Source organism: Calidris pugnax, unplaced genomic scaffold (genome assembly GCF_001431845.1).
Source record: "Calidris pugnax isolate Ruff unplaced genomic scaffold, ASM143184v1 scaffold51, whole genome shotgun sequence".
NCBI lineage: Eukaryota > Metazoa > Chordata > Aves > Charadriiformes > Scolopacidae > Calidris > Calidris pugnax.
In genome coordinates this window covers 4,915,873-4,941,266 of record NW_015090797.1, presented here as the reverse complement: position 1 = coordinate 4,941,266, position 25,394 = coordinate 4,915,873, and the positions used below count along the sequence as shown (strand labels likewise).

The window sequence follows — 25,394 nt, the reverse complement described above, 5'->3', positions numbered from 1 at the left end:
GCGCGGCGCGGAGCACGGCGGGGCGATGTGGCGGTGGCGGTATGTCAGCGGGCAGCAGCTGGAGGGATTCCGCCGGTACAAGGTAAGGGCCAGACCCCGCCGGACCCCTGCGGCCGCTCCTCCTGGTTTTGGTGTGTCCGGGCTCCCCGGGGCTCCGGGCTTTGCGGCGGCTGGTTGCCCCGCTGAGCGCCCAGCCCGGCTCCACCGGGGGCCCCTCCATCCCTCCGCCACCGGTGGCATCTCCCGGTTCCCACCTGTGCCCGCAGGGTGCTCGGTACCCGCCCGGGGTCTCCCTCAACCCAAGCGAGGATGGGGATGGGAATTGGGTGTTTTAGGAAGCGGCAGGTCGCGGTGGAAACAAAGTTATTTGTGTTTTAGGCGAGTAGACACGTCTTTAAAAGCCTCGCACGTTTTTAAGGAGCATCGGTCAGGAGTGATTCGGTGTTTCGATGAGAAAGTGTGTGTTCACGGGGCTCCTCTGGCTCTGTGCGAGTTCTTCGTACGCAGGAATGCTTTGTCTTGGAGAAATAAATCAGAAAGCCAGGGAGAAAAAAAAACCAACACCAACTTATTTTAAATAATTTGAATGAAACCTCTTGTTTGCAAATAACAGGCCTGCAGAATTCAAATGAATGGGTGGGTCATTAGATATTTTGATTTACCAGCGTTATGTTGCAGACCTTAGGAGGTTCCTGGGTTTTGTTCCCAGGTGCGTTGCAGGGGGTTGTCCAGGTTTGCTGTGGTCGAGGTGCAGGTGTTGGAGATGGGCTGCACTTCCCTGTTCACACACCCTCACCCCACTCCCTGTTGAAAGCACGGGGGGGCACACCAGCTTCCACCAGCACAACCCCCAACCTTTTATTTTACATTCAGTTTCCCTAAGCAGCCCCTACCCCGTGCTCCCCACGCTTCTTGCCTTCTTCACTCAGGGCACCCAGCTTCTCCTGGTTCTGACCAAGCCCTTCCCTTCCCCGACCCAGCAGTTTTCTGCCTGCTCACTGCAGGCTGGGTGATGGTGGAGTTACTGTGGTCTCAAGGGCTTTCTCCAGGTCACTCAGCAGGAACTCGTTATGCATGGCAGCTTGTTAAAATGCACCAACCTGTTTGTGCCTCTCTGGTGTGAGTGGGATAAAACAGGCTGCGAGCTGCATCTGGCCACTGGGCGTAAGTTGCGCAGGCCTCTGCTTGAGCAGTGGAGCCGCAGTGTTGACTGAGATCACTAGAGGGAAAACAAAAAGCTATTTTTAGCATAAGCAGGCATTATTGTTTAAGTAACTTTCCTAAAATATTTGAGTTCGTAGTATAAATACAAGGGACGCTTGTATTACACTCTCCCTTATCACTTGAATGAAAGTAGCTGCAAACAAACACAGATGGGAAAGAATCAAAATAAGATTTTTTAAAAACTTGAAATCACTGTGTACTACTTATGAATCACAGAGCAAATGATTACCAAAAGACAGAATTACATATGAAAACACTACAGCTGAGTATATTAAAATCACTTCGTTTTCTTGGGAGTGTAGCAAAGGCCAGAAAATATGTTAGGTAGTTTTCTTAACTAGAGGAATTAGCCAACACACTTGACAGGTATCTGTTCAACTACGTTCAGGAAAAACTATGGTAAGTACAGGTTTTAGAAAGATGAAATCAAGTAGTCTGCTCTCTATTATCCGAGGTGACTCGGGACTGGGGCATGCTGGAAATAACTAAATCCAAATGACACAGGTTTCTCCCAAAGAAATCCAGCTACCTGTGGTCAGTGCTGCTGAGCTGGTGGGGTATCTGCACTGTCTGCCTGGTGCTCCAGGTTGCAGGAGACAAGGCAGGTGATGGCAGATCTGCCCATTCCTGAAATGCTGCTCACAATGGGTTAAAATCTTCCAAAAATGCAAAGGGAGCTCAGTAAAGAGAGGCAAGGAGACACTAATCACTGCCACCATCTCCTCCCGCCTCCTCACCTCACCCTCCCATGCCCAGGGCTGCTACCACAACCACAGCTTTGTTCTCGACACCTCCCAGGCCTGAGACATGTTCTTCAACCTCTTATTGCCCTCCGGCTGCCATCTCCTTCATTTTCCCCTTCAGCCTAGGGCCTTACCTCATCCTGCTCCTCCAGCTTCCCAGCTCTGCTGAGGTGATTGTTGCTGCCTTTGATGCCGAGTCATAGAATCATAGAATCACAGAATCATCCAGGCCAGAAGGGACCTCCAAAGGTCATCTAGTCCAACCTCAGAAGGACTGGCACTAAACTGTGCCCAGCAGACACAGGTTATCTCTTTCCACACCCACCTGGACATCTCTGCAGTGTGTTTCCTGGTGGACCCAGCTCTAGAGTGCAGTGGAGGGATACACAGGCTGGCCCTGTGAAAAGCTAGATAATCTCTGGAAGGATTTATTAGCACACATTCAATATTGAGCTCAAGCAATGTATTGTTCCAGGTTCCAGACCTGGAGTGTGCCTAGGAAACTGGGTAGGGGCATCCATCTCTTCGCTGTGCATCACATTGCAGCGTTATATCCGCACTGGTGTCAGTGGCTCAATGTGCTCTGTGCTTAGCATAATTTTCTGCAGGTAACTGGGAGCTGATCGTAATGCAGCTTAAAAGAGTAATTTGCGTAATCAACTCCATTTCATAAAGGTAAACTTTTGCCTGAAAAAAATACTGCTCAGTTTTCAACATTTTCTCGCAGCTGAACTCATTTCTCTGCCATGAATGCCGCGATTGTGTGTCTGGGGCACTGTCTGTCTCCTGTTGGCGGTTGGAGGAGGGCCTTGGCAACAAAACCAGTGCAGTTCTGTGCGAGGGGAATGGCAGGCCTAATGAATGCAAAGGCTTCAGCACCCTTTAGCATCGTCAGGTGCGTGTATATTTTGCTTTCAAAGCAAATTTCCCCCAGTTGCTACGCTTTGGTTTATAATACGGAGCACCAAAATATTGTACAATCCTAAACCAGACGTGCTAGGAATGCACAAGTACCCCCAGTGCACTCAGTCCATAGTATCATGCTGGAACCAGTTCAGTGTAAAACCTCCTGAAACTCTTGTAGCACGGACATCAGATCCTTAGGGCTTAGCTATTTCACTTTACAAATCTATTCCTGTTCATTCTGCGTGTTAATGGGGATTCGGAGATTCAGTTTTCCTTTTTTCTGCTCAAAAGCACACCGAGAACAGGTGGGGATGTGTCAATGAGACAGTTCAGGCGCAATCCTGAGTATTGCTGCTGTGATAATTCTGCCATCTTCTCGCCTGTGGGGCTGGTGGGTGGATACTGGTTTCAGGACAGTTGCGTGCTCTCGTGATTTGCTGCAGCTGTAGAGCAGAAGTAGCTGGTACCTGGATTTTGTGCTGTTCCCTAGGACCTGGAGTGACACGGCCAAAAATGCTACAACCAACTGCAATTTTAGGGCTTGGGTCATGTCATTTCTACATTTATTTTTCTGCTACTGGTGTTTTGCAGTTGTAGAGGAGCACCCATGGAATTACACAGCTGCCTTTTTTCTACCTGTTTAGGTTTCTGTTGGAAACAAGCAGCTCAGAGACAGTCAGGTGATGAGGACAAACACAAGCAGAATTCAGTTCTTTATTTTTGTCCTCCTCACCAGATGCAATGATGATAATGATGTACTCTTGTTGCTCTTGATGCTCTCTTCTCATCACTGAGATGTTAGGATTTCCCTTGCAAATCTGCCTTGAATCAGCTTTTCAACAGCACCTATGCGCGGAGGTTTTCCGAGCCAGAAAACTTTGACGCCTTATCCTCTTTCAGAATAAAAGAGATCTAAGGACAAACTATAGAGGCTTGATTCCAAGAATAGGCCTTGGAAAGTATGGTTTAAAAGATCAGAGATAACATTAAAAGTTAAGGTCTAAGATTCCACATTTTCATCTTGGTATGTCCACACTCCTTCTATCCTCTAAGCTGTGTTTAGAGGGTAACTCCCTGTGCAAAGAATGGAGGGGACAGTAAAGGAGGAATATGGGGTTTCATTTCAGTGAGACTTCTGATATTGTCCCACATCCTCATAAGGAAAGTAGGTAGAGGTAAGTAAGATTAAATCGGTGTCAAATGGAAATGCATTACTCTAAAGAGTAATTTAAAATTCTTAGTCAAAGTAGGAGGTTCTATCAAATGGGATCCGACCTCCAGAGCTGTCTCTCTGTCCCGAATCCATTGCTGTTCAATACTTTCATTAGTTAACAGAAGGGACGTTACACTGCTGTAAAGTTTTCATGTGATACTAAAGCACTTTGAAGAATAGGCTTATGATTTAAAATGTTCCTGAAAAACGGATATAATAGCCAGAAATCAATATGAAGAAATTCAGTAAACAAGGTACAATACTTAGGGGAAAGAAAATCAACCTTTAGAACAGAACAGTTTACAATCCACTTAATGGCATTAGGAATATTAAGAGGTTTAGAAAAGATGAGAAACAGTCTGAGTACTGCAGGAGTAGGAGCCTAACAGCCACTTATTCTTCAAGCATGCAATTGTAAAGAAAGATGATACAAAAGTTTTGGCTGCGCGAAGAGAAATTTAAGGCAGATGCTGTGTCAGTCCTGTGTCAATAAGGGTATTTATGCGCTGGAACAGGTACTAAGGGGGATTGTGCAATCGTTCTGTCTGTCTTAAGAAATGGTTTGATTTCTCTGAGGGATGATCTACAATCTAGTATTGAGTGTTAATAAGCAGCTCCTCACACCTTTGTTAGCAAAGTTTTGCATAATGTGTTCTATTTTAATCCGCCGACATGGTCATTTGTCGCAAGGAATTGGCTCGTTACCTCATGGTAACTTGATCTGCTTCCTGAATGTCTATTAAACGTGATCCTGCATTAAGTGAAGGCTCTGGACTGGAAGACCTCTCAAGTTACATCCCAGCCCTCATTTTGGTAGGTTAGAGAAACAAGATCAGCAGTGTCATGATCAAGTTGCAAGGCTTGATTGTTTCTCTCATACTGACTTATACCAGAAGAGCAAAGTGTGTTGAGTATAATCGAGCGAATGACTTTATGGAAGTTCAGGATTGGTCCAGATATAAGACTGGTTTTCTCTTAAGTCTTTATGCGTTTCCAAGGCTTCTGTGTAACCATGAGATTTAGAAACATAATGGGTTATGCTCACATTATTGAACAGTTTTGCTCCGATAGCACAAGGATTTTACATGATTTTGAAAATTTAGGACAGGAGACTTTGATTTGCATATTTATCTGGAACTTCTTAGGAGATGGTTAATACTGTCCATGATTGCACATGGACAATTTTGTACATGTTGAATACATATGTTACATGTTTATTATATAGTGGGTAGGTTTTTGCAGATGGTATTTTAAGTGTTTTTTCTCCTAATTTTTAATTCCAAATAATATTTAAAGACAGTTATCATCAGTTTTATCTGCTATAGTTAGTGTTTGTCAAACCACCTCAGTTTAATAAAGCCTTTGGATATTTGTGACAGTGAAAGCTTATATTTTCCACCTTCCATAAAACCAACGAGTCAACAGCCCACTCTTCTACAAACAAAATCTTGCAGTCTTCTTCATATTACTTTGCTGGGTGTGAAGACTGGGATTGTAATTAAAAGTTGATGAATAATATGTGAAATTCACAAATCATTCATTACCCTTACATGGGGTACTGTTACTGTATTGATGTGTAGAAGAGTTGTGGGCCAACTGAATTACTTAATTCTGAAAGACCGTCTTCATGTGCACACCATTTCTTAGTCCTCATCCTGTCGTAATAGTAGCTGACACAATGTCGCATTTCAAGAGCTCTGTAATCATTATTTTCCTTCTACATATCATATGCTAATGAGCCAACAACATAACGAAATCACATCACAGAGATGTTGCATTTGATATTACTTGCCGCAGGACTTTTTTCCCAACGATGGTGTAATTGTACATGGTTTTGAGTGCTGCATTACACCCATGAATTTACAAAGGTTCATTAGATCACTTTTGGGACAAATACACCAGATATAAAGAGTTGTATGCTTTGTTGAGTCTCAAAAGTGCCAATACCAACCACATAATTTCATTTGATTGCTTTATCAAGAGATGTCAGTGTTCTGAAATGCCTATTGGATTTTTATGTGTAGGATACGCAGATATACACATTTATGTATTCATACGTATTTGGTTTTGTTTATTCGTCTGTGTTTTAATAGAAGATGAATTGCAATGATGTATCTGTGATTTGGATATGGATTATTTGTTACAAATCTAGGGGAACTATTCATATAAGCATCATTTTGCTGAGGGAGGAACTGGGTTTTTGCATCTTTCTGTGAAATATCTCCTCTCTAGTGCGTCAGGACACTAGGTAACACAACTGGTTAGCGTATGTGCTACACAAGCCCTGTTTAGCAACGCTTAAGAAAACTGCAACCCACTTTTAATCTGTCTGCCCTTTTGGGCCTAGAGCAGTTTCTTTGGGTTCCCCAGAGGTTTAGGTATATGCTCCGGCAGAGCTAGAGCTGCGTGGGAATTTGGTCTACTGTTTGATCTTTAAAGGGCTGCTGGCACCTCCGAAAACACACGTTTGTACACGCTCACAAGTAGATGTAGCACAGAATCCTGCTGTTGTTTCCTTTACCAGCTATAGAAGACTAGTCTACACAAAAAAATACATAGATTTCAACTTTCTTGCCATGTTGGAGCTTCTTTGAAGAGGGATGCTCAGGGATCTTTTTGTGCTATTCCTTAAGAATGTGTAGATTTTGGTTTTTAGCACGGTTTGTACTTTTGCCAGTCTGGGCCACCCTCTACCTTTGTTTCTTTACAGCAACAAATGTGCATTCTGCCTTCTGTTATCCCTTGCTCAATATTTAATTCTGTGTTCTTTTCCATCATTTTTGCTTTGTTGTTAACTGAATGTGTCCCACTAAACAGCCTTTTCCTGAAGACAAGTTAGGCAGCATCCTTTATATAACTACTGTTGATTGATTGAAAAATGGTTGCTGACTTCCACTGTTATCCTCTCTCCACCTCTCCCTGGTCTGGGTGCTTACAGTCCTGCGAGTAAAAAATCAGATCTTTCTAGTCTCACATGGTGAGCAAGAACCTCACTGTTGGGGCCAACACATTGTGACTTCTTGCCCCAAAATGTGCTTCTCTCTCAACTGCAGTGTGGCTCTGATGTCTCTCATAGATCCCACGGTTTAAGCATAGCTAGTCAGCAGATCTGTGATCCAGCAGCTCTTTACTCCTGGTAAATGGGATTGTGGTAGGCAAGAAGCTAAACACTAGCTCTCAGCGTGCCCTGGCAGCAAAGAAGGTCAACAGCATCCTGGGTTGTATTAACTGTAGCACAGCCCATCAAGTAAGGGGGAATTAATTATCCCCCTTTACTAGGCCACATCTAGAATACTGTGTCCAGTTTTGGGTCCCCAACACAAGAAAGACATCAGCATGCTGGAGCAAGTTCAGTGGAGGCCACCCAGGTAGTTGGGGCTGGAGCACTTGTCCTGTGAGGAGAGGCTGAGGGACTGGGGCTTGTTTGGCCTGATGACGAGACATCTTCAGGGAAGTAGCCCCCAGTACCTGTGGGAAAGTCCTTGAGAGGATGGAGCCAGGCTCCTTATAACAGTGCATGCTGGGAAGACAAGAGACAACAGGCACAAGGCATCTTCACGCTGGATATAAGGAGAAATTTTTCTCCAGGAACACAGTGAGGTGGTGCCACAAGCTGTTCAGGGAGGTTGTGGAGTCACCACCCTTGGAGCTTTTCAAGACCCAACTGCATAAAGCAAAAGCACCTCGTCTGAGCTCATGGCTGAGCCTATTTAGAGAAGAAAGTAGGTCTGGAGGCTGATGTTTCTTCTGCCCTGAATTATCCTGTGATTCTGACCCAGGATTCTGTGATCTTGAGACAATGATACCTCTCTGCAGGCAAGGAGATGTACCACTAGCAGGCATGACTCCCTAAGAGCATCCTGTCCCAACCCACACCTACACCTGCCCCATGACCTTATGGACATGGGTTCACACATACCTCTGTTAAGTGACAGGATGTGGCATGTGGCCCAGTGTGTGTGTCAGGATTCCTGAAAATTAGGAGCTTTGAATGGTGAGTTTATGTCTACAAAGAAGCACCTACAGGACAGCAATTTACATAATAACCACTTCCTAGCAACTTAGTAATACCAGCCAGAATGGTTGAGTTGTCCAAACCATCATATTGGGTTTTGAGTAATTTCTAGGAATAGTTTAAGATGGAAGGAAAATTTAACCATATTTCCTAGCCGTAGGTATGCATGGGATGATGGAACTGAAAGGGGAAAAATCAGGGAGGAGAGAAGTGCTCAGGAGCCCAACTCGAGCAGCCTCTTCCCTCACAGTGCAGCCACCTCCAGTCCATGGCACAGACAGTGCAACCAGCAGGTGATAGAGTCCACAACCTCAGACCCCTGAGGAGGTAAGCATTTGCATCTGAGGAGGCAATTACATGCCCAACACCACCTACTCTTTTCCAGGCTAAATTGCAAACCCTGTTCTTCAGTTTCTACTCATATGTTGTACTTCTCAGCCCTAGATCTCTCAGGGGCTTATAACTCCTCGACTTAGCTATCAATGATGTAAGCAAAATACAGATATAAAGATGGGGGGAAAGGCAGAGTAGTCCAAACTATTTAAGCAATAGGAACTCCAAAATCCAAGCCGTTATTTATCAATAATTAACTAAATGATGATACAACCTAAAGTAATTTTATTATTAGAAATAGCACGATTGTGTTTTGAAATATATCAGCACTTTTAAACTGCTGAACATTTGGTATTCATTTGGCAACCACAATGTTGTATAGCTCTGTTGTTGATTTATAGTGTACTTCTTTTCCTTTGTTAAGCTTTTGTTAAAACTCAAGACTGTCCCCCATAATATCTACAAACCTGGAAAAACTTCTATAAAGTAGAATTAAAAACCACGTGTTTAATGTATTATAGGTATCTGAAAGGTGGATGGAAAATTGTTACCAGATGTGCCACTATTTCAGCATTTTCTTTAATTTTTGTGTAGTTCCAGAAGCGTAAGATACTTCAGAAGGGAAGTTTATGTTGCTTAAGTGTGAAATAATTTGCCCAGAAGGAAGAGTTCCCACCAAGCTTTCTTAAATAGTGACTGGTTCATGCCCTGGATTGAGAGGGTCATTTTGCAGCCTTCAAAACCAGGAAAAAACCCTTGTCTAATGCAAACGAGAATATTCCTGGACTGATCCAGCATCGCTCCTCTTATGTCCTTTCCTGCCAGTTACAAAAAGCAGGTATTGTGAAATTGTAATGAGGAGAAGTGATAAAAGAGACCATAGGGAGGTATTGGTAGCTGTAGGGGTGCCATGGTGACCCAGGGCAGCAGGGTCCCTGGGGTGCCAGGGGCTCTGGGGTGCCAGGGTAGGGTACCGGCAGTGGCCAAAAGCTCCCAGGAACCAGGGCTGGGGCCCAGTCACTGTCCTCAGCACCCAGGAGCCTCTCTGGCCATGGGTACCCAAGGAAGGGGCCACCCGTGATGTGCTGTGCTGGCCCTGGGAGGGATGGCTGGGTCATACGTGGTAGATGGTAAAACCTCATCACTTTCTTAAATCTTTTTTATTTTATTTTGAATACACACTGTGGAACATCAAATTTTCAAACCTTTTCCATCAGGAGATCCTTCAAAATTTTCTACCCATGATGTAGGTGCCCGTGTATAAGTATAGGCCAAATGATGACAAGCTCACATTTGTATATCCTGGAGAAGTGATCAGTAGATGTCCAGGTGGAACTGTAGAAATGTGCCATCATGCAAATATTGTGAAAAACCATTCTGCAGAGTTATCATTTTCAATACATCACTTGTTTAAAGACCAAAATTTTGCCTATTTTTAATTTGTTGTATTGATTCTCAGCTGGTTTAGGCTATCTTCAATTACCTTCATGAAAAGTTAATTTAGGAGGAGGAGAAAATGATTTGTTTCCCTCCCTCCCCTTTTCATTAATTTTGAACAGATGTAATGACTGTAGGTCCAAAGGTCATTTAAAACTTTGGTAGCACTTTAAAAGTTTGATAACACTTTGAACACTTCGAAGTTTTAGGGTGATAATTTATGTAGAATAAGATGTGGGGAAACCTACTGCACTTCAGCTGTTCTCATTTTGGTGCTTGCCCCATAAAAAATATGAAATACCTTATCCTTTTACCTTTAGGCAGAGATTACCTCAATTCATCAAATACTCATCATGAAGTAACGACGTGCACAGGTGCATCTGGTGTGGCACACCGTGAGGCAAACACTTGGTTATTGTAGTAACTTCTTTACGTGTTTTCACCCTTTTCTATTGTTCACTCTTTTGCCAGGAATTGCTCACTAATCAACAGAGATTTTTTTCACATGAGTAACACAAATATGATGAACAGGTACAGCTGTGGCTCTTCCATCCCTGTGCCTGACCTGGCTGAGTTTGCTTACGGGAAAAGGGCAGGTATCACAATATTTATGTCCTTCATCCAAGTCTTTATGTCCTTCATCCAAGTCTTTATGTCATCGTTAGACAGTTCTCATGTTTTCCGTGTGGGAACAGCTAGTCTATTCTTCCATAACAGGCATCTAACTTCACATGAAATATTCAGGGGATCACAAAGCCATATATTCAGTATACTGCAACATAAATCGTGATTACTATCTGATATATAGCTGTTTTAAATATTAATTTGTCTGGGAAAGAAAGTTTTCTGCCTTTACATTTTTCATAGACTTCTTTATTTCTTTTCGGAAAAGTATAAAGTTAAGCTAATATGGGCAGACTTTATTTGACTAAACTGGAATTGCTTGTACTTAAATTATGTGTATAAATATGACACCTCTAACAATATTGTGGCTGTATCCTTTGCTATATACTCTTACGGTGAATCACAGCCCATCTGTGCCTCAGTCTTCCAGCGTACACAATGGAGATAATAAATCCTGTGCTGACTCATGAAGTTAATGAAAAATTAAAATTGCATGATTCCTGGGCAGGAATATGAAGTGTTGCAAATTTGTTGCTACTAATATGAAATTAAAACCTATGGAGTCATTTTGATGCCAACAATTTGAATGTATACAATTGACAACAGTTTTACTCTGTGTCTCTGAATGTATATGGTTGTATGGCACAGTACAGTGCTACCTGGAATACAATAATTTAAATACAAGAAAGGAATAGTTTGTTAGCATAAGGACCAGCTTGAGCAAAAATAACTATCTCCCACTAGTTAATGCAACTACATTTCTTCCTGACTCTGAAGTTTGTCTGGGCATGCTTTATATTCTTCTTTTCACTCCAAAATTTTATTCTTGGGATACCTGCACAGTACAAGGCTGGAGGGGGCCAGGAGCCCAGTGAAGATCCAGCTGTCTGCTCTGATTAATGGTTAGCTCACTCCCTGGTTCTTTTTTTTTTTCTTTCCCAGAAGGTCTCTCCGAGACAATAGCTAGGCTTTGTTTTGGAAATAGTCCATTCTGAAGGAATTGCACACCAATTTTTTGGCATTCACCATCATTCAGCAGTCTCCCAACCTGGACATTTGGATCTTTGAACATGCACAACACACAACTCTCACTTCCATGCTCTGAAAATGCAGTATTGCTGGGTTACAACATAGTCTCCAGATCGTTTTAGATACTTTGAACTGAAATGTTCTCGATGCTAATAATGCATGAGGTGTGTGATGGATGGAAGCGGGATTCTGGATCTGGATTCAGGAATGAACGGATCAGGATCAAAGGCAGACAGAGTCCTCCTCAAACACCGACCATTGAAGAAAGAGGGCTGACTCTTTGATCCCTCATCTTTTATACTAAGCATGATCCAGATGGGATGCAATACTCTGTTGGCCGGTTTTGGGTCACCTGCCCTGTCCACTCCTTCCTACAAGTGGGACCCTTCTATCCTTTTCCACCTCTGATCCTCCAATGGGGAAAATAACAAGGTTAGCTGACCTTGGTTGTTACAGCAATGAGTGTAAGCAAGAGCCTCTCTGCATACCATTCCTTGGCATAAATTATAAACAATCAGGTCTTATCACTCCGGGAGTGGACTACGGTCTTAAAAATATGTCATTAATTTCAGAGAGTTCAGTTAGTTAGAAGAGGGTTAGCTGAAACGTGAAATTACTGAACAGAAAATTGATCCCGTTCTACTTCAAACCAGGGCACTAGTGCAGAAAGTGTTTGCTGGGGAGTGCTAAGCACTTGTGTCAATCTCACACTTAAAAACCTCCAGCAGGCTTATCCTCCACTTCTGTCTTTAATGTAAGTATCCTGAAAAGGACCGAGTTAAGCAACAGCAAATGGCAGTATATTTTTTTACATCGGGTTCAGTGCACTCTTGCATTCATGTTCGTGTTACTCGGTAATTTGCTTTTCTGAGCAGCCATGAACATTAAACTCCTGAGGATTTCATGGCCTTGAGGTTAGTAGCTTCTTGGGAGCTCAGCAAAGCAGAGTGTTAAACCGTATAGCAGACTTTATTCTTCAAGTTTTATTTTTGCCGTGACAGAAAACTAGCTGAAAGCTTTTTCCATGGGTGTTTCCTTTGGTCTGGCTAAAACAGATTACTAACGAGGGAAGAGAAAATTTCCATTCTTCTGCACATCTGCTGAATGTTCCTTCCCTGCCTAAAGAACCATAGTTCAGACACAGGAATGAACAGAATGAAGTGTAACGGGTATTGAAATATCTTTAGGTGACAGAAGTCAAGCAAACAAAAAACTGTGTCTTATGTTCATGTCTATTATATATGATATATATGATATGTTGGAAAACTACATAATCTCTTATATTTTCCATTTAAGAAATTATTTAATCCCTATATAATGTCTCATATGTTCTATATAAGAAAATAATTTTAAAGACATGAGATTGTTTTTCCTTTTTTTGTCCTGGGAGCAAGTAGTAGTTTTGGACAGCCAGTGAGTACTTCGGGTAGAAAGCCTCATTTTACTGTTGTTATTTAACTAGAATTTTTTATGATTTTATTCATGACTTTGAAGACTTGGGGTGGAAGGGAGAATGAGGTAGCCAAAGCAGGAGCAAAGGTCCCATATTTTGACCTTTGTGCATTCCTATCCAGGTATGGCTGAATTCATTGAATTTGCTGGTCAGCAAATTATCACCTCGTGTACTCTGTGAATACCAGTTGAGGTAAGGAAATGGGCAGTTGCTACAGAGAAATTGTGGGCAGGTTCCTGATTACCTGGGTTACCTGGAATAAGCACTACCTCAGTAGTGCTTATGGATAGTTTGAATTTTCTTCATTTTCAGAGGATTTCCATAGTTCTCATGGGAATTAAGTACTATCTCACTGTTCTATTGGCATAGGTATTATATGGCTTGGTATTATTGTTATTTTTGGCTTAAATATAAGCAAAGCTCATGGACAGCTCAGGGTTAATTTGCACGCAAGCTGGAACATCAAAAGATCAGTTGTAATAATCAATGTTTGAAAGATATCATATAAAATACAGCATCTAGGGCTGCAAATACATACAGAACAGTGAAAACTGTTTTACCTGCAAATTCATTTTTTCTGAGGTCGTATGTTTAAGAATTCTAATATATATTCTGGCAGAAAAGCTGTTGATGACAGAATTGTCTCATGTTTTAAATAACATGGGTTACAGGAGCAGAGAAAAATTATACACTTCAGTGACATTTACAATATTTTTAGGGAAAAAAAATAGCAGTGGTGTCCACTTCACTAAACGGTACATTTTATTCCCTGTGGAAAGTTAGTCTGCCGGGTCAGACCAGCAGATGACAGGTGATTTCTTGAATATTTGTCAATAAGTATTCACAACATGTAACAATGTTATAATAATGTTACAAGTATGCTACAGTTATTGTCTGTGATGAAAACAACTACAAATTACAAAATAACTAAACAAATGCTTTGTTTTGTCCAGAAAGTAATTAAAATGTATCCTTTGCGGGCAGATAGAAAAAGGGAATGTGTGGAAGAGTTCTTAAGCACTCCGTAGCCTGATCTTGTCAGAAAGACTAGATGAAGAGTCCTAGACTGTGCTTTCAAAACCTGAGCATGCTGCAGTCATCTTTTGTCCTGCTTACACTTGTCAATGGCAAATTCTTGGCTCAGGTGTGTGCCTATTAAGTGCATGTGTCAAAGCTTGGAGAATGGCAACACCGAAGCTGGGACTAATTGTAGAATCATAGAATGGTTTGGGTTGGAAGGGACCTTAAAGATCATCTAGTTCCCCCCCCCCTGCCATGGGCAGGGACATCTCCCACCAGGTTGCTCAAAGCCCCATCCAGCCTGGTCTTGGACACTTCCAGGGATGGGACATCCTCGGCTTCTCTGGGCAATCAGTTCCAGGGTCTCACCACCCTCACAGGAAATAATTTCTTTCTAGTATCTAATCTAAATCTCCTCTCTTTCCATTTAAAACCATTACCCCTCATCCTATCGCTACGCTCCCTCATACAGAGTCCCTCCCCGTCTCTCCTCTAGGCCCCCTTCAGGTACTGGAAGGCCATTATTATGTCTTCCCCAGAGCCTTCTCTTCTCCAGGCTGAACAACCCCAACTCTCTCAGCCTGTCTTCATAGGAGAGGTGCTCCAGCCCTCTGACCATTTTCGTGGCCCTCTGCTGGACCCACTCCAACAGGTCCATGTTCTTATGTTCGGGGCCCCAGAGCTGGACACAGTACTCCAGGTGGGGTCTCACCAGAGCAGAGTAAAGAGGCAGAATCACTTCTCTGGACCTGCTGGACATGCTTCTTTTGATGCAGCCCAGGATGCACTTGGCTTTCTGGGCTGTGAGTGCACATTGCTGGCTCATGTTGAGCTTCTCATCCATGAGCACTCCCAAGTCCTTCTCCTCAGGGCTGCTCTCCAGCCATTCTCCACCCAACCTGTATTTTTTGCCAGACTTCAGTCACCTAAAAGGTGCCTAAATTTAAGATGTCTAAGCTCCTTTCATAATTAATGACTCAAAACAGGTACTTACAGAGTGCAATATTGTCCAAAGGGTAGTTGGCTAAGAGAGCTTGATAAATTAACTATATTGTTAAAGATCATCGAACAGAACAATTAGCTGTTAACTGAAGTTAGGTGAAATGAAAGCCCCTCTGTCATCATGCGTCATTTTCTGCATGTGAACAGCTTGGACAAATTGTGGTCTAACACATCCTTATCTTATTCCCATTGTCCACAAATGATGTTTGGCCAATGCTGTGTATAGATATATCTGAATCTTTGTGAGTCATATGCATCGTACTAACAACAGAGGCCATGTCTGCACTTTCAAAGTCCAAGAATTTCTGAAAGAATTACATGTACCACCCCAATAATGACTAACAACTTCTATCATGGACCTGCCAGGGCTCAAGAACGTAGCTGTGAGTGGTGTTATCAGTTAAGATCGTGCTTCTGCAGGTTATTCTGAGTCTGTGTTCTGCACTCTCAAGGCAGGATAAAACTTGATACTGTCTTCTGAGGAGAAAGAGTAGACAACAGCAATTTGAGGTGGTCTCAGATTTCTGAAATTAATTTGCCAAAGATACAGATATGTACTTTTTGGAATTCATAAAATGCATATAATATTTTTACAAGTCTGTCTAATAGGGAAATTTTATTGTGGTAGTGAACTGTGTTATTTGAGAAATTAGTTTTAGAATAACATCACCTTACATTAATTAGCATAGTGCAAATGCAACTGTTATACTATGTGAAAAGCTGTGTATCTCTGCAATAACAGTCCACTTAGGACAATATTCCATATGCAGTATCCTACATACAAGCAATGAAATGCTGCTCAGACTGTGCATTACCGGTGGTGCAAATAAAGATTTAATAATCAAACACACAGTAGGAATGCAGGTTCTTATAGGATAACTTCTAAAATGAATAAGAATTTAAAAGTAAAATGTGACCACAGAACTGTTTGCCATTTCACCAGCCTAAACCTTTGTGTTAGTACACAGTGTTGCTAACAAGGTAATCGTAAACCAGGCCAATGCTTTTAAATTAAATTAAAACTGTGTGAACGGTCATCAGCATAAAATATATTTACACCAGCCACACTCAGAGTGATTGTTCTTAGATGCTGAGGGATATACAGTGATGAAAAAATATGCATTGCTCAGTTCTTTGTTTAACATGTTTGCTCTTTTCCTCACAGTACAGTGCTGTGGATACAAATCCTTTATCTGTGTATATTATGCAGCCCATCTGGAACAAAATTATTAAGGTAAGAATTTTATTTAATAGAAATATCACGTGATAATATAAGATTTTTTTTTCTAAATACAGCATGTATTTTCATTTAAAAATGCATATTGATTAATGAAGCTGAAATTAAGACATCTGTATAAAAGAAATCAAATGTTACAGGATCAATAGCTATATTTAAGACGAATATGATTGGATTTTGAGGATTTTGAGGGTTTGGGTTTTTTTTAGAAAAACAAGGGTGGGGGGGGGTTTCTCATCTCTGTACAAAAGGCATCTGTTTCATTTTAACATCTTTCATTATTACATCTTTCATTAAACAGCTTTGCAGACACTGAAGGGTTTGCTTAGTAGAAATTATTTTTGTGCAGCATATGCCGCCCAACAACAGCCCGGCTTTATCTCTGGGCTCTGCACAGGATTTTATGCAAGTGCTGTCTCATTATCTCCCAAGGGCACTCGCTCGAGGGAGCGAGGCGTTTCCCTAAGAAGCTGAAAATGAGAGCGGTTACCATGATCACCATAACGATTGAAAGATGGCATCTCTTGAATGCATTATGATCTGCAGTTTTTAAAAATAAAACCACTGGCAATTAGTTTTGCTGTTGTTGGCAAAAAAAAAAAAAAAAAAAGGCTGTATCTCAAATAAATACGAACTGTATTGATCTCCAAGGAAGCAATGATTTCTGCATCTGCCTCTTAAATGGAAATCTTTAGATTGGAGCAGATTGGAAAAGCAGACCTTTATGCAAACAAAAGAGGATTAATGTGATCGGAGTGCTATTGGATCTGCCATCTTTGGGTTCTATCATTCAGGTACTGCTTGATAAAGCAGGAAAATCATAATCTCTCATTCATAACCTCAGTGTAATTTCATGAAAGTGTTTATCGTAGAACCATAGAATAATTTGGTTTGGAAGGGACCCTTAAAGGTCACCTAGTCCAGCACCCCTGCAATAAGCAGGGACATCTTCAGCTAGATTTAACTTTGGAATTAAAAAACAACCCAAACATGGGATGAGACAAAAGATGGGAAACAGAATTCAGTCATTCAGTTCAGAGACTCTGTTTCTGTTCCCATTACAATATTGAGGAAAAGCAGGAGGCAGAAAAGCCCCCCCAGCACTCTGGAATCCTGAGCAGGAGATGAGCAGAGGCTTTACTGTGCACCTGCACTTTGGTTTAGAAGATTCATCTGCAATCGTTGAAGGTAGAACATTATCAGCACAAAACTTCCAATTCTTTTTCCTAATGATTTTTTAAATGAATGATTTTTTTAAGCCTCCTTAAATTTTAGCTGAGCATGATTTTGTTCACTTCTTGCTGGAGGAGAACCCAAACCAGAGCTCCTTAAATTTTAGCTGAGCATGATTTTGTTAACTTCTTGCTGGAGGAGAACCCAAACAGGACTGAAAACCTCTTCCAAAAATTGGGAGATCTGAGTACAGCACCAAAAACAGGAGCAGGTGCTGTCTGTACTTCAGCATTTTTTACAGCATGAGCCCTGAAGATGAAGCAATGAATGTTCTGTTTTGCCTTCTGGTGCACAAACATAACAGCGTAATTCTCAGAGATGCATCGCAAGGAATTAAAGGGAAATCATATTGCACTCAGCTTTTGTAGAAGTAGTTGTTCTAATGTTAAAATACAACTGCCAGGTAAAATGAGAATCCTGCGGAGGAGCTGGGAATGGGGAGCTGCAGAGGGAAAAGCACAATTTATGTAATGGAGATTGCAGTAGAGGCCTCTTGGTTGCTCCTTGAGGTAAAAATGAGAACTGAGGGAACATCAAACTTATTGGCCAAAATTTAACTGTTTGTAAAATATTAGCAGGAACTGAGGTTGCTGGGATGGTGGTGTTCCTGGCTCGGTGCTGAATCCAGCTGTGGCAGTAACTGTTGACTGTTGTCCCAGACTCAGTCCAAGAAAACTACTTTTTTTTTTTTTCCCTCTCTTGAATTGTAAGTAAAATAGTGGTATCATAATAAATGTGATCAAATCTTATTTTTAGAAAGAAAAGCCTTGAATGCATTTAGTCATAATTGATTTTTTTTGTAGTTTGTACCTGTTGTATGCATTATAACTGGGATATGAGTACGATCTGGTACATAAAATTCGGTGATCTAGCATATAATATTGAATTTGCGCTCTACAGTATATCATCTTATTTCTATTTAAATAGAACAAAGCATTGCAATAGGAAGATATGGTAAAGTTGGGATAATTTTTTAAGAAGAAGGAATATTGCATCTAACCAGTTAATTCAAATTGGGCAGTACAAATGTGCTTCTTGATAACTCGGAGATGTAATTTCTCTCAGTTCAGACATCCTAATTTGCATAAAATAGCAGACATGAATCAATAATCTTTTAGTTTCTAATCTGGTGGAAATAAGCATTCCATATTTTAACACATTTTAGAGGAGGTTTTTTTTTTTTAAAAAAAAACAACAACAAACCACTAAATTTCACAGAGCCAAGCAAATGAAAAACCCTTTGAGAACAAAGGTTTGGAATTTAAGTCTGGCCTTTCATGTGTCAATTTAGTCCTAATGGCAACACAAGTTTCCCTGTATTCCGTAACGGAGAATTAATTATAAGACATGCTTCTTATGTTGTGAGAAATTAGGGAGAGCCTGACATTAGAGAATATGTGGGAATTTATGAGATGGAATGTTGATGTACATAAGAACTGAAAACATATTGTAATAATCCATCTTATTTACCCGTGGTGGGGACATTAGGAAAGCAAAGAATTTGTGCACTTAGGTTAGAAATTCACCTGGGAATCCTGAGGTGAATTTCCTCTCTTTCATTTTCCCTGGATGCATTTCTTATGCGCTGTATGTATCGTGTGCCTGTGTCAGTCGGGGTGTGATTCCTGGATGTACACACTTCGGAAACCTGTTGAAGCTGGTGCCAAAAGAGAAGGGGAATGTTTCATGCCTGGATTCTATAAGGAGCTTTAAGTACTCTGAGATACTCCTGTCCGTGGCAGCTTTTCTGTCTTGCATGAAACTATAGTAACACCTACATGAAACGATAAAGTAACAACTATCTTTCTCTCCATCTTATTAAAAACTACTCTCATTATGCAACTATACATATAAATAACTAATTCAACGCTCGGTCCTTTTGGCTTTAATTAAGATTTGCATTTTATAGTAAAGCACAATCAAGTGTTCTCTGACAGATAATGGATAGTATTACTGAGCTACTACATGAACTGAATATTCCTCCTCTCTTTGTATTCATGAGAAATCGCATTTGTGCAGGACAATGAGAGGAAAAGGAGGAAATCCCACTGGGACACGCAGGTGTATGCCAGCCCCATTGAAGTCAATTAACTCCCCCCCCAGCTGCCTTTATGAACTTTGATTTTATCACTGGAATTGGACATGAATAGAATTTTAGTGGTCTCGAGTGATTTAGTTAAGGAATATTTCAAGTTTGAACAGAGCTTTATATAAGTATGTGTACTTTACCATTTACTATACAAATAGACAGTCGATATATTAAACCACTGGCTGTTTGTATTAAGACTTCCAGCATGAATGGCTGTAGACCCATTAAAACAGAAAACAGTTAGTATTTTGTGGAATTAAAAAAAAATTTTTTAAAGGTTCAAACATACAATGGTTTTGCCAGACATGATTCTCCCTGGTGGCACGTCCAGTTGTATGAATCGTGTAGTACGTTGACGTATTTGACTTCTACTCTCTGTTAACTAGATAATAAAGATTGCAATGTATACTTCTATAGGATACTAGTAAATGGAGGCTTTGTGTAAATGTGTAAAAAGTTAATCTTTAACAGCCTATAATTTCTGAATTGTGGAATGGGGTAATGGTAGTGTAATGCCAACCCAAAGTATAAGGGCCATTAAATGTAACAAAAGGGATTTTGCAGCTGGAATACTTTCCAAATACCTAGACAGATTAGGTTCAGTAAGGATCAAAAGAGTATTCTTAGGGGTTTAACTGCAGAAGAGGCTGTTTTCCTGAGAGTCGATCTCCTGTAACTTGGTGTATCTGCTAGCCAAGGGATCACAAGTATAGCAACGGGCTTTGATGGTTTCCTTCTTGAAATACATGTTAGCAAGAAAGTGAGTTAAAATAGTGTCTTCATTTTTGCACTGTATAAGCATAAATTATTTCCCGTAATAACTTAATAATGACATTATGACTACTGAGAATGATGAACCTAATTAGAAAGCAGACGTTTATGGCGCCCCACTTTATTTAATAATCAACAATTATTATGAATCATTCAGGAGAAATCAGTCATTTTAAAACAATATGTTGGATGGTATCTGGATATCCATGTAAACAGTTCATTCACAGGCTGTCTTAATGCACTCTTTTGATCTATGATTTGGGTTAGAAGAGAGCAATCTAGAATTTCTCCAGCATCTGTCCTTATCTCTTGTAAGGTCGTAGATATCAGACAAATTCCACGGCAGGCAATTCATACCAAGCCTCCACCTCACTAAGTTTCTGCATCCCCAGGTCGCTGCGTGCTGAGCGCGCCACCAGTTCAGCAGGAGGGGACTGTGCCGTGAAGGGTTCCTCCACAGGTGTTCTCCTAAAGGAGCTTCAGGGAACATTTGCTGTCATTTGTTCCTTAAGGATTTAGAATTGGGCTTGTGAAGACTCCGAGTGATAGACACTGGAAATTTTTTTATAGTAGCTGTATGCATTCCGTGATGTATTTTAAACATTCTAAGAGCTGACATACAGTATTTTAACATTAGCGATAAAATCCTGGTCATAAGGAAAGCAACTATCAGATATTTTTCCCAATGTTATTCAAGAAAACATCTAAGAATTAAAAATGAAAAATACTCATGAATTTTCATATGATTTTTGCAAATTTACAGTGTACACTGTACAACATCAGTTGCGCAATTTCTTCTGACTATTATTAATTGTTCTATAGTAGAAAAAGAGGATCTATTCTGGATAATCAACGAGTCCAAGCATTCACATTTTATATGAAAATTTTTCATGTAGTAATAGGACAGAGGAGATGTAAGGATGTATATACATTACTATGTATTCATCTGTCTGTCCATATAGCTAGGCCAAAGAAATTACAAAACAATTGATTTCAAAACAGTTATTAGTATGTGAAATCATGTAACTTCTTTTTCTTTAATATTGTTTTGTAATATTTTATAGCATTGAAGTACTTGATGTACCTTTTCAGTCTTGGACACTCCAGGGAATCTGATTATAAACCTCCAATATTTTTATATTTTTAATACATTGATACTGTGTTTGAGTGATGGTAGTGGTTGATACTTGTTATTTCTGCAAATATATTCTGTCTAAAAATCATGTGGAGAGTTGTGTATGCTAGTTCTGAAAATATTCTGGAGAAACTGTGTTACTTGGGAAGAGTGTTTATGAGTAAAGAGGGAGACCCTGCAGAAAGTTACTGTCAAGAGAAGTGGGGAGCTTCATTGTAACAGGGAGATCTTCTGAATCTGAAAGTGTAAAGCACTCGGTGTCTGTTGTTGCTGATGGTTAGAGTTGGAAATCACAGACAGATTTTAGAAGAGGAAATTTCCTTGTTACAACGTGGGAATAGAATTCTTAAAAAACCCCTGCCACGTGGATGCTGAGTTACCACACTGGGGTGCTGCAGTCTTCTTTCAGTTGTGAGACACACAATTGCCAGAAGCTCTCCTTGGTGGCTGGGAAAACAAGGATAATGTATAACATAGGAAATACAAGACTTTATAATGACATTTTTACTGTGCAACGATCAGGCAAAAAGATTACATTGGAAAATAGATTTCAGAAATGAAAAGTGTATTTTAATTGGAAAATGGGAAAATATGCACAAATCTGAACATTGCTGATGTAATATACAGGCTTCTCCTTTCCTGTTTAAAAAAAAAATAAAATATTTAATTAAAATGGGACTTAGAGTTTGAAATATAATTTTTCTTAGATTTTTTTTCTTTCTTTTTTTTTTAACAGATAGTGCCTTTGTGGATTGCTCCCAACCTGTTAACATTCTCTGGATTTGTCATGATTTTAGTTAATTATTTTCTAATATCTTTTTATGACTGGGACTACACTGCCTCAGGTAAATATCTTCATACTGTAATTTTTCAGAATTAATGAACTGCTTATGTCATACTTCTGAATGATACAGGGAGGTATCAGATATTCGAATCTTCTGCTCATTCCCTTAATGAGGCTCCATGTGCAGATAGGTGGATCTGACCTCACAATTGGCATTATAAATTTACATCATTTTATTGAAGAACCTCATTTAATTTCATCCCTAAATAGGCATTTCAGTGTGTGCTGCTTGAAGTCTATGATAATATCTCATTTTAGTTAAAGTGCATTCCAGGATTTAAATACACAACCAAAACCTACCCTAGTGTTCTTCATAAAATTTTCACTGGTTTCACATTTCCTAATACCTAAGTCGATGTCTGAATGAGTTAATTCCCCTTTCATTAATTCATACCCCCTGACATTCAAGACTTCTTCTAGACAAAGAAGAAATAGTTTTTAAACAAGTATGTCTTGAAATTATGACTGTCAAAGTCCAAGTCCATATTTGCTCCTCATGACAGACCAAGTCAAAAGCTTTTTGGAGCTGATTGCTCCTGAGCGTAGGACATGTTTTGTTCTGCACTTCTCAGACCAGCTGTTGGACCCTACAGTAAGTACGAAGCATCTCCCAGGTGATTAATATATAAAAAGCTTTGTTTTTCTTTAAATTCAGCAATTTGGTGAAAATGTAACTATTTTTCCCTGAAACAATTATGTTTGGGGGGGTTTTGCTGCCTTTAATTTCTTATGCCCCTGATTATATTTAGGAGGTACCCTTTGGCATGAGCTGTTTGTACATTTATCATGTCAGTTCTAGAGGCACGGATGGGGTTAGCAGTTTCAGGTCAAAAGCAGTCCTGTATGAGCATTTAAGTTTTGTTTTCAGGACAAGCATGTTATGTAGTTATCTGGTCTCATCCTTAAACAGTTGGGTTTTCTATCAATGCAGCTGATATTTACTAAGTTCTGTAATAAAAGAGCATCCAGTACAGAGTCACCATCCCTGGCGGTATTTAAAAGACAGGTAGACATAGTGCCTAGAGATACAGTTTAGTGATGGCTTTTGTCAGTGTTAGGTTGATGGTTGGACTCAATGATCTGAAAGGTCCCATCCCATCTTATGCCATCCTATCCTATCTTTAATGAGGTAGTTTTATCTTGACACATTCCCAGTAGATACATGTTGAACTTAGAGCCATTTGAAATGGTGATTAAGTCTGTTGGAGTTGAGACCGCTATGTGTAGTTTGCAAACCTCTTCTTGATTTCACATGAGAACAGTGCCCATCATTTCCCCATTGATTGAAAACGTTCATGCAACCTAACGAGCCTTTAGAGTATGGTATATCAATCCCATACCTAGGATCAGAAATAGAAAGCTCAATTTCCTGGACAGCTGGTTTTTATTCTACAGTTTGAAAATTTGCAGCAAGGAGCCAGGAATTGCCATCTATTTTTTCAGAGTGACAAGGTGAGGCATTGAGAGAAGAGTGGTCAGGACACCACTGTAGGTCCTGGTGTCTCCCCAGTCAGTGAGGACTCACCTCTGTGCAGGTGTTCCCTGTGTTCCGTGCCCAGTGCCAGAAACCTGAGAGGGCTTTGCATATACAGTTGTTTAGTGCTGGTGCAGTCCTTATTGGATTATGTTTTAAGTTAAATAGAACGCTCGTTGGAAAAAAGATTGATTTCTTTAAAAGAGCAACAATAACCGTGGGTTATTGCTATCAGCAGAGCAATTACAGAGCCCTGAGTTCTGCTCAGTTCAGCTTTCTTTTCCTTTTTTTTGAAGGAGAAAAAAAAGTTTCAATATTTGTGCTAGCCAGCATACAAAAGTTTCCTGTTCAGCAAAAGTGCTATACAAACCCCACGTTGACACTAATGATAATGATCATGCTTGAAAATGACATTTTTTTTGTCTTTAGATATTACATAAACGTTAACTGATTTGTGGATGGATAGTCTTCCTGAAAGAAGACTTCCTACCCATGAAAATCTTTACCCTACTTTATTATGTGCAATACTGGACTAATTTGAGGATGGAAACCCCTCTACCTTATCTTCTCTTTACGTATAAACACATTCAAACATTGCTTCTTTGGTAGAGCTTAAGGTCAAAACCAACTACTTCGACCTCTTTGATGTATTGGGCTGATCAGTGGCAGCTTGCTCCTATGTGTATGCATATCTGGGTGGGTTTCTTTGATGTTAACCACAGTTACACTGACTCACTGCCCCATTTATTTCAGGTACCAGTCCTGGACTTGTTCCCACCTGGGTGTGGCTGTTCAGCGCCTTTACCACCTTTTGTGCTTACGCTTTAGGTAAAGTACAGGGAAACAATTTATACCTCCGATGGCTTCACCTAGTTTTATCTACTAGTTCTCTAGTGCTGATGATGAGGTGAAGAGGCATTGTGGATAAATTGTGGATAAATTATGGATCTCTTGCCAAACAGTTCTCCGAGATTTAAAAAAAACAACCACCACACCAAAAAACACCCATAAGCCTAAAAAAAACCCAAGCAACAGCATTTTTGATTATATATTAGAGGTTTGAAGACTAAAGCTCTTATCCCTCTTGAAAGTTCAAACAGTTTTAGAGGAACAGTGGAAGTCATTCTGTAGCAGCAGTCATTGTTGCTGGGTTTCATAAAAATCTTTGGCCCTCGATGACGACATCCTGAGAAGCTCCTTGACACTGGCATTAGCAGAGGGTGCTTTCCAAAACAGGGAGAATAAAAGGCAAAGGAGAGAAAAAGGAAAATGAGCATTGCGTTGTGTTTTAAACTGTTAGAGGCTTCAGTGCTTACGGCGTGTGTCAGGAGAGATGGTGTGAATGTGATGATGGCCCTGAGCTTCTTATGGAGATGATGTACCATTTTTTTTTTTATTTTCTGTTGCTGTTTTTCTCCCATAACACCTACACCTCAGTTTCAGTTTCACATTCCATTTTTACCTTTTATATCAGAAAATACATGACTGTATTTTTAGGTACATTGCACCTTGCTGTGCAGTGGTGTGAAGACATAGACCTCAACTGCTGCAGATCTGGGAGTGAGATCCACACTAGCACGGCTTTTTCCCTTTCTTTTCCAAAGCTGACCCA

At 40.4% G+C, this 25,394-nt stretch overlaps 1 protein-coding gene across 1 annotated transcript in view; it reads left to right on the top strand.

The window, feature by feature from the left end:
• The first annotated feature begins 6 nt into the window (after nucleotides 1–6).
• The window catches only part of LOC106885061 (ethanolaminephosphotransferase 1-like), a 57,843-nt gene continuing 32,455 nt past the window's right edge, over nucleotides 7–25,394 (top strand). Inside the window, exons 1-4 of the mRNA XM_014936889.1 lie at nucleotides 7–82; nucleotides 16,165–16,233; nucleotides 22,201–22,309; nucleotides 24,536–24,610. Of these exons, the coding sequence (XP_014792375.1) occupies nucleotides 26–82; nucleotides 16,165–16,233; nucleotides 22,201–22,309; nucleotides 24,536–24,610 (310 nt within the window). The 5' untranslated portion in view covers nucleotides 7–25. The remainder of the gene's footprint in view (nucleotides 83–16,164; nucleotides 16,234–22,200; nucleotides 22,310–24,535; nucleotides 24,611–25,394) is intronic.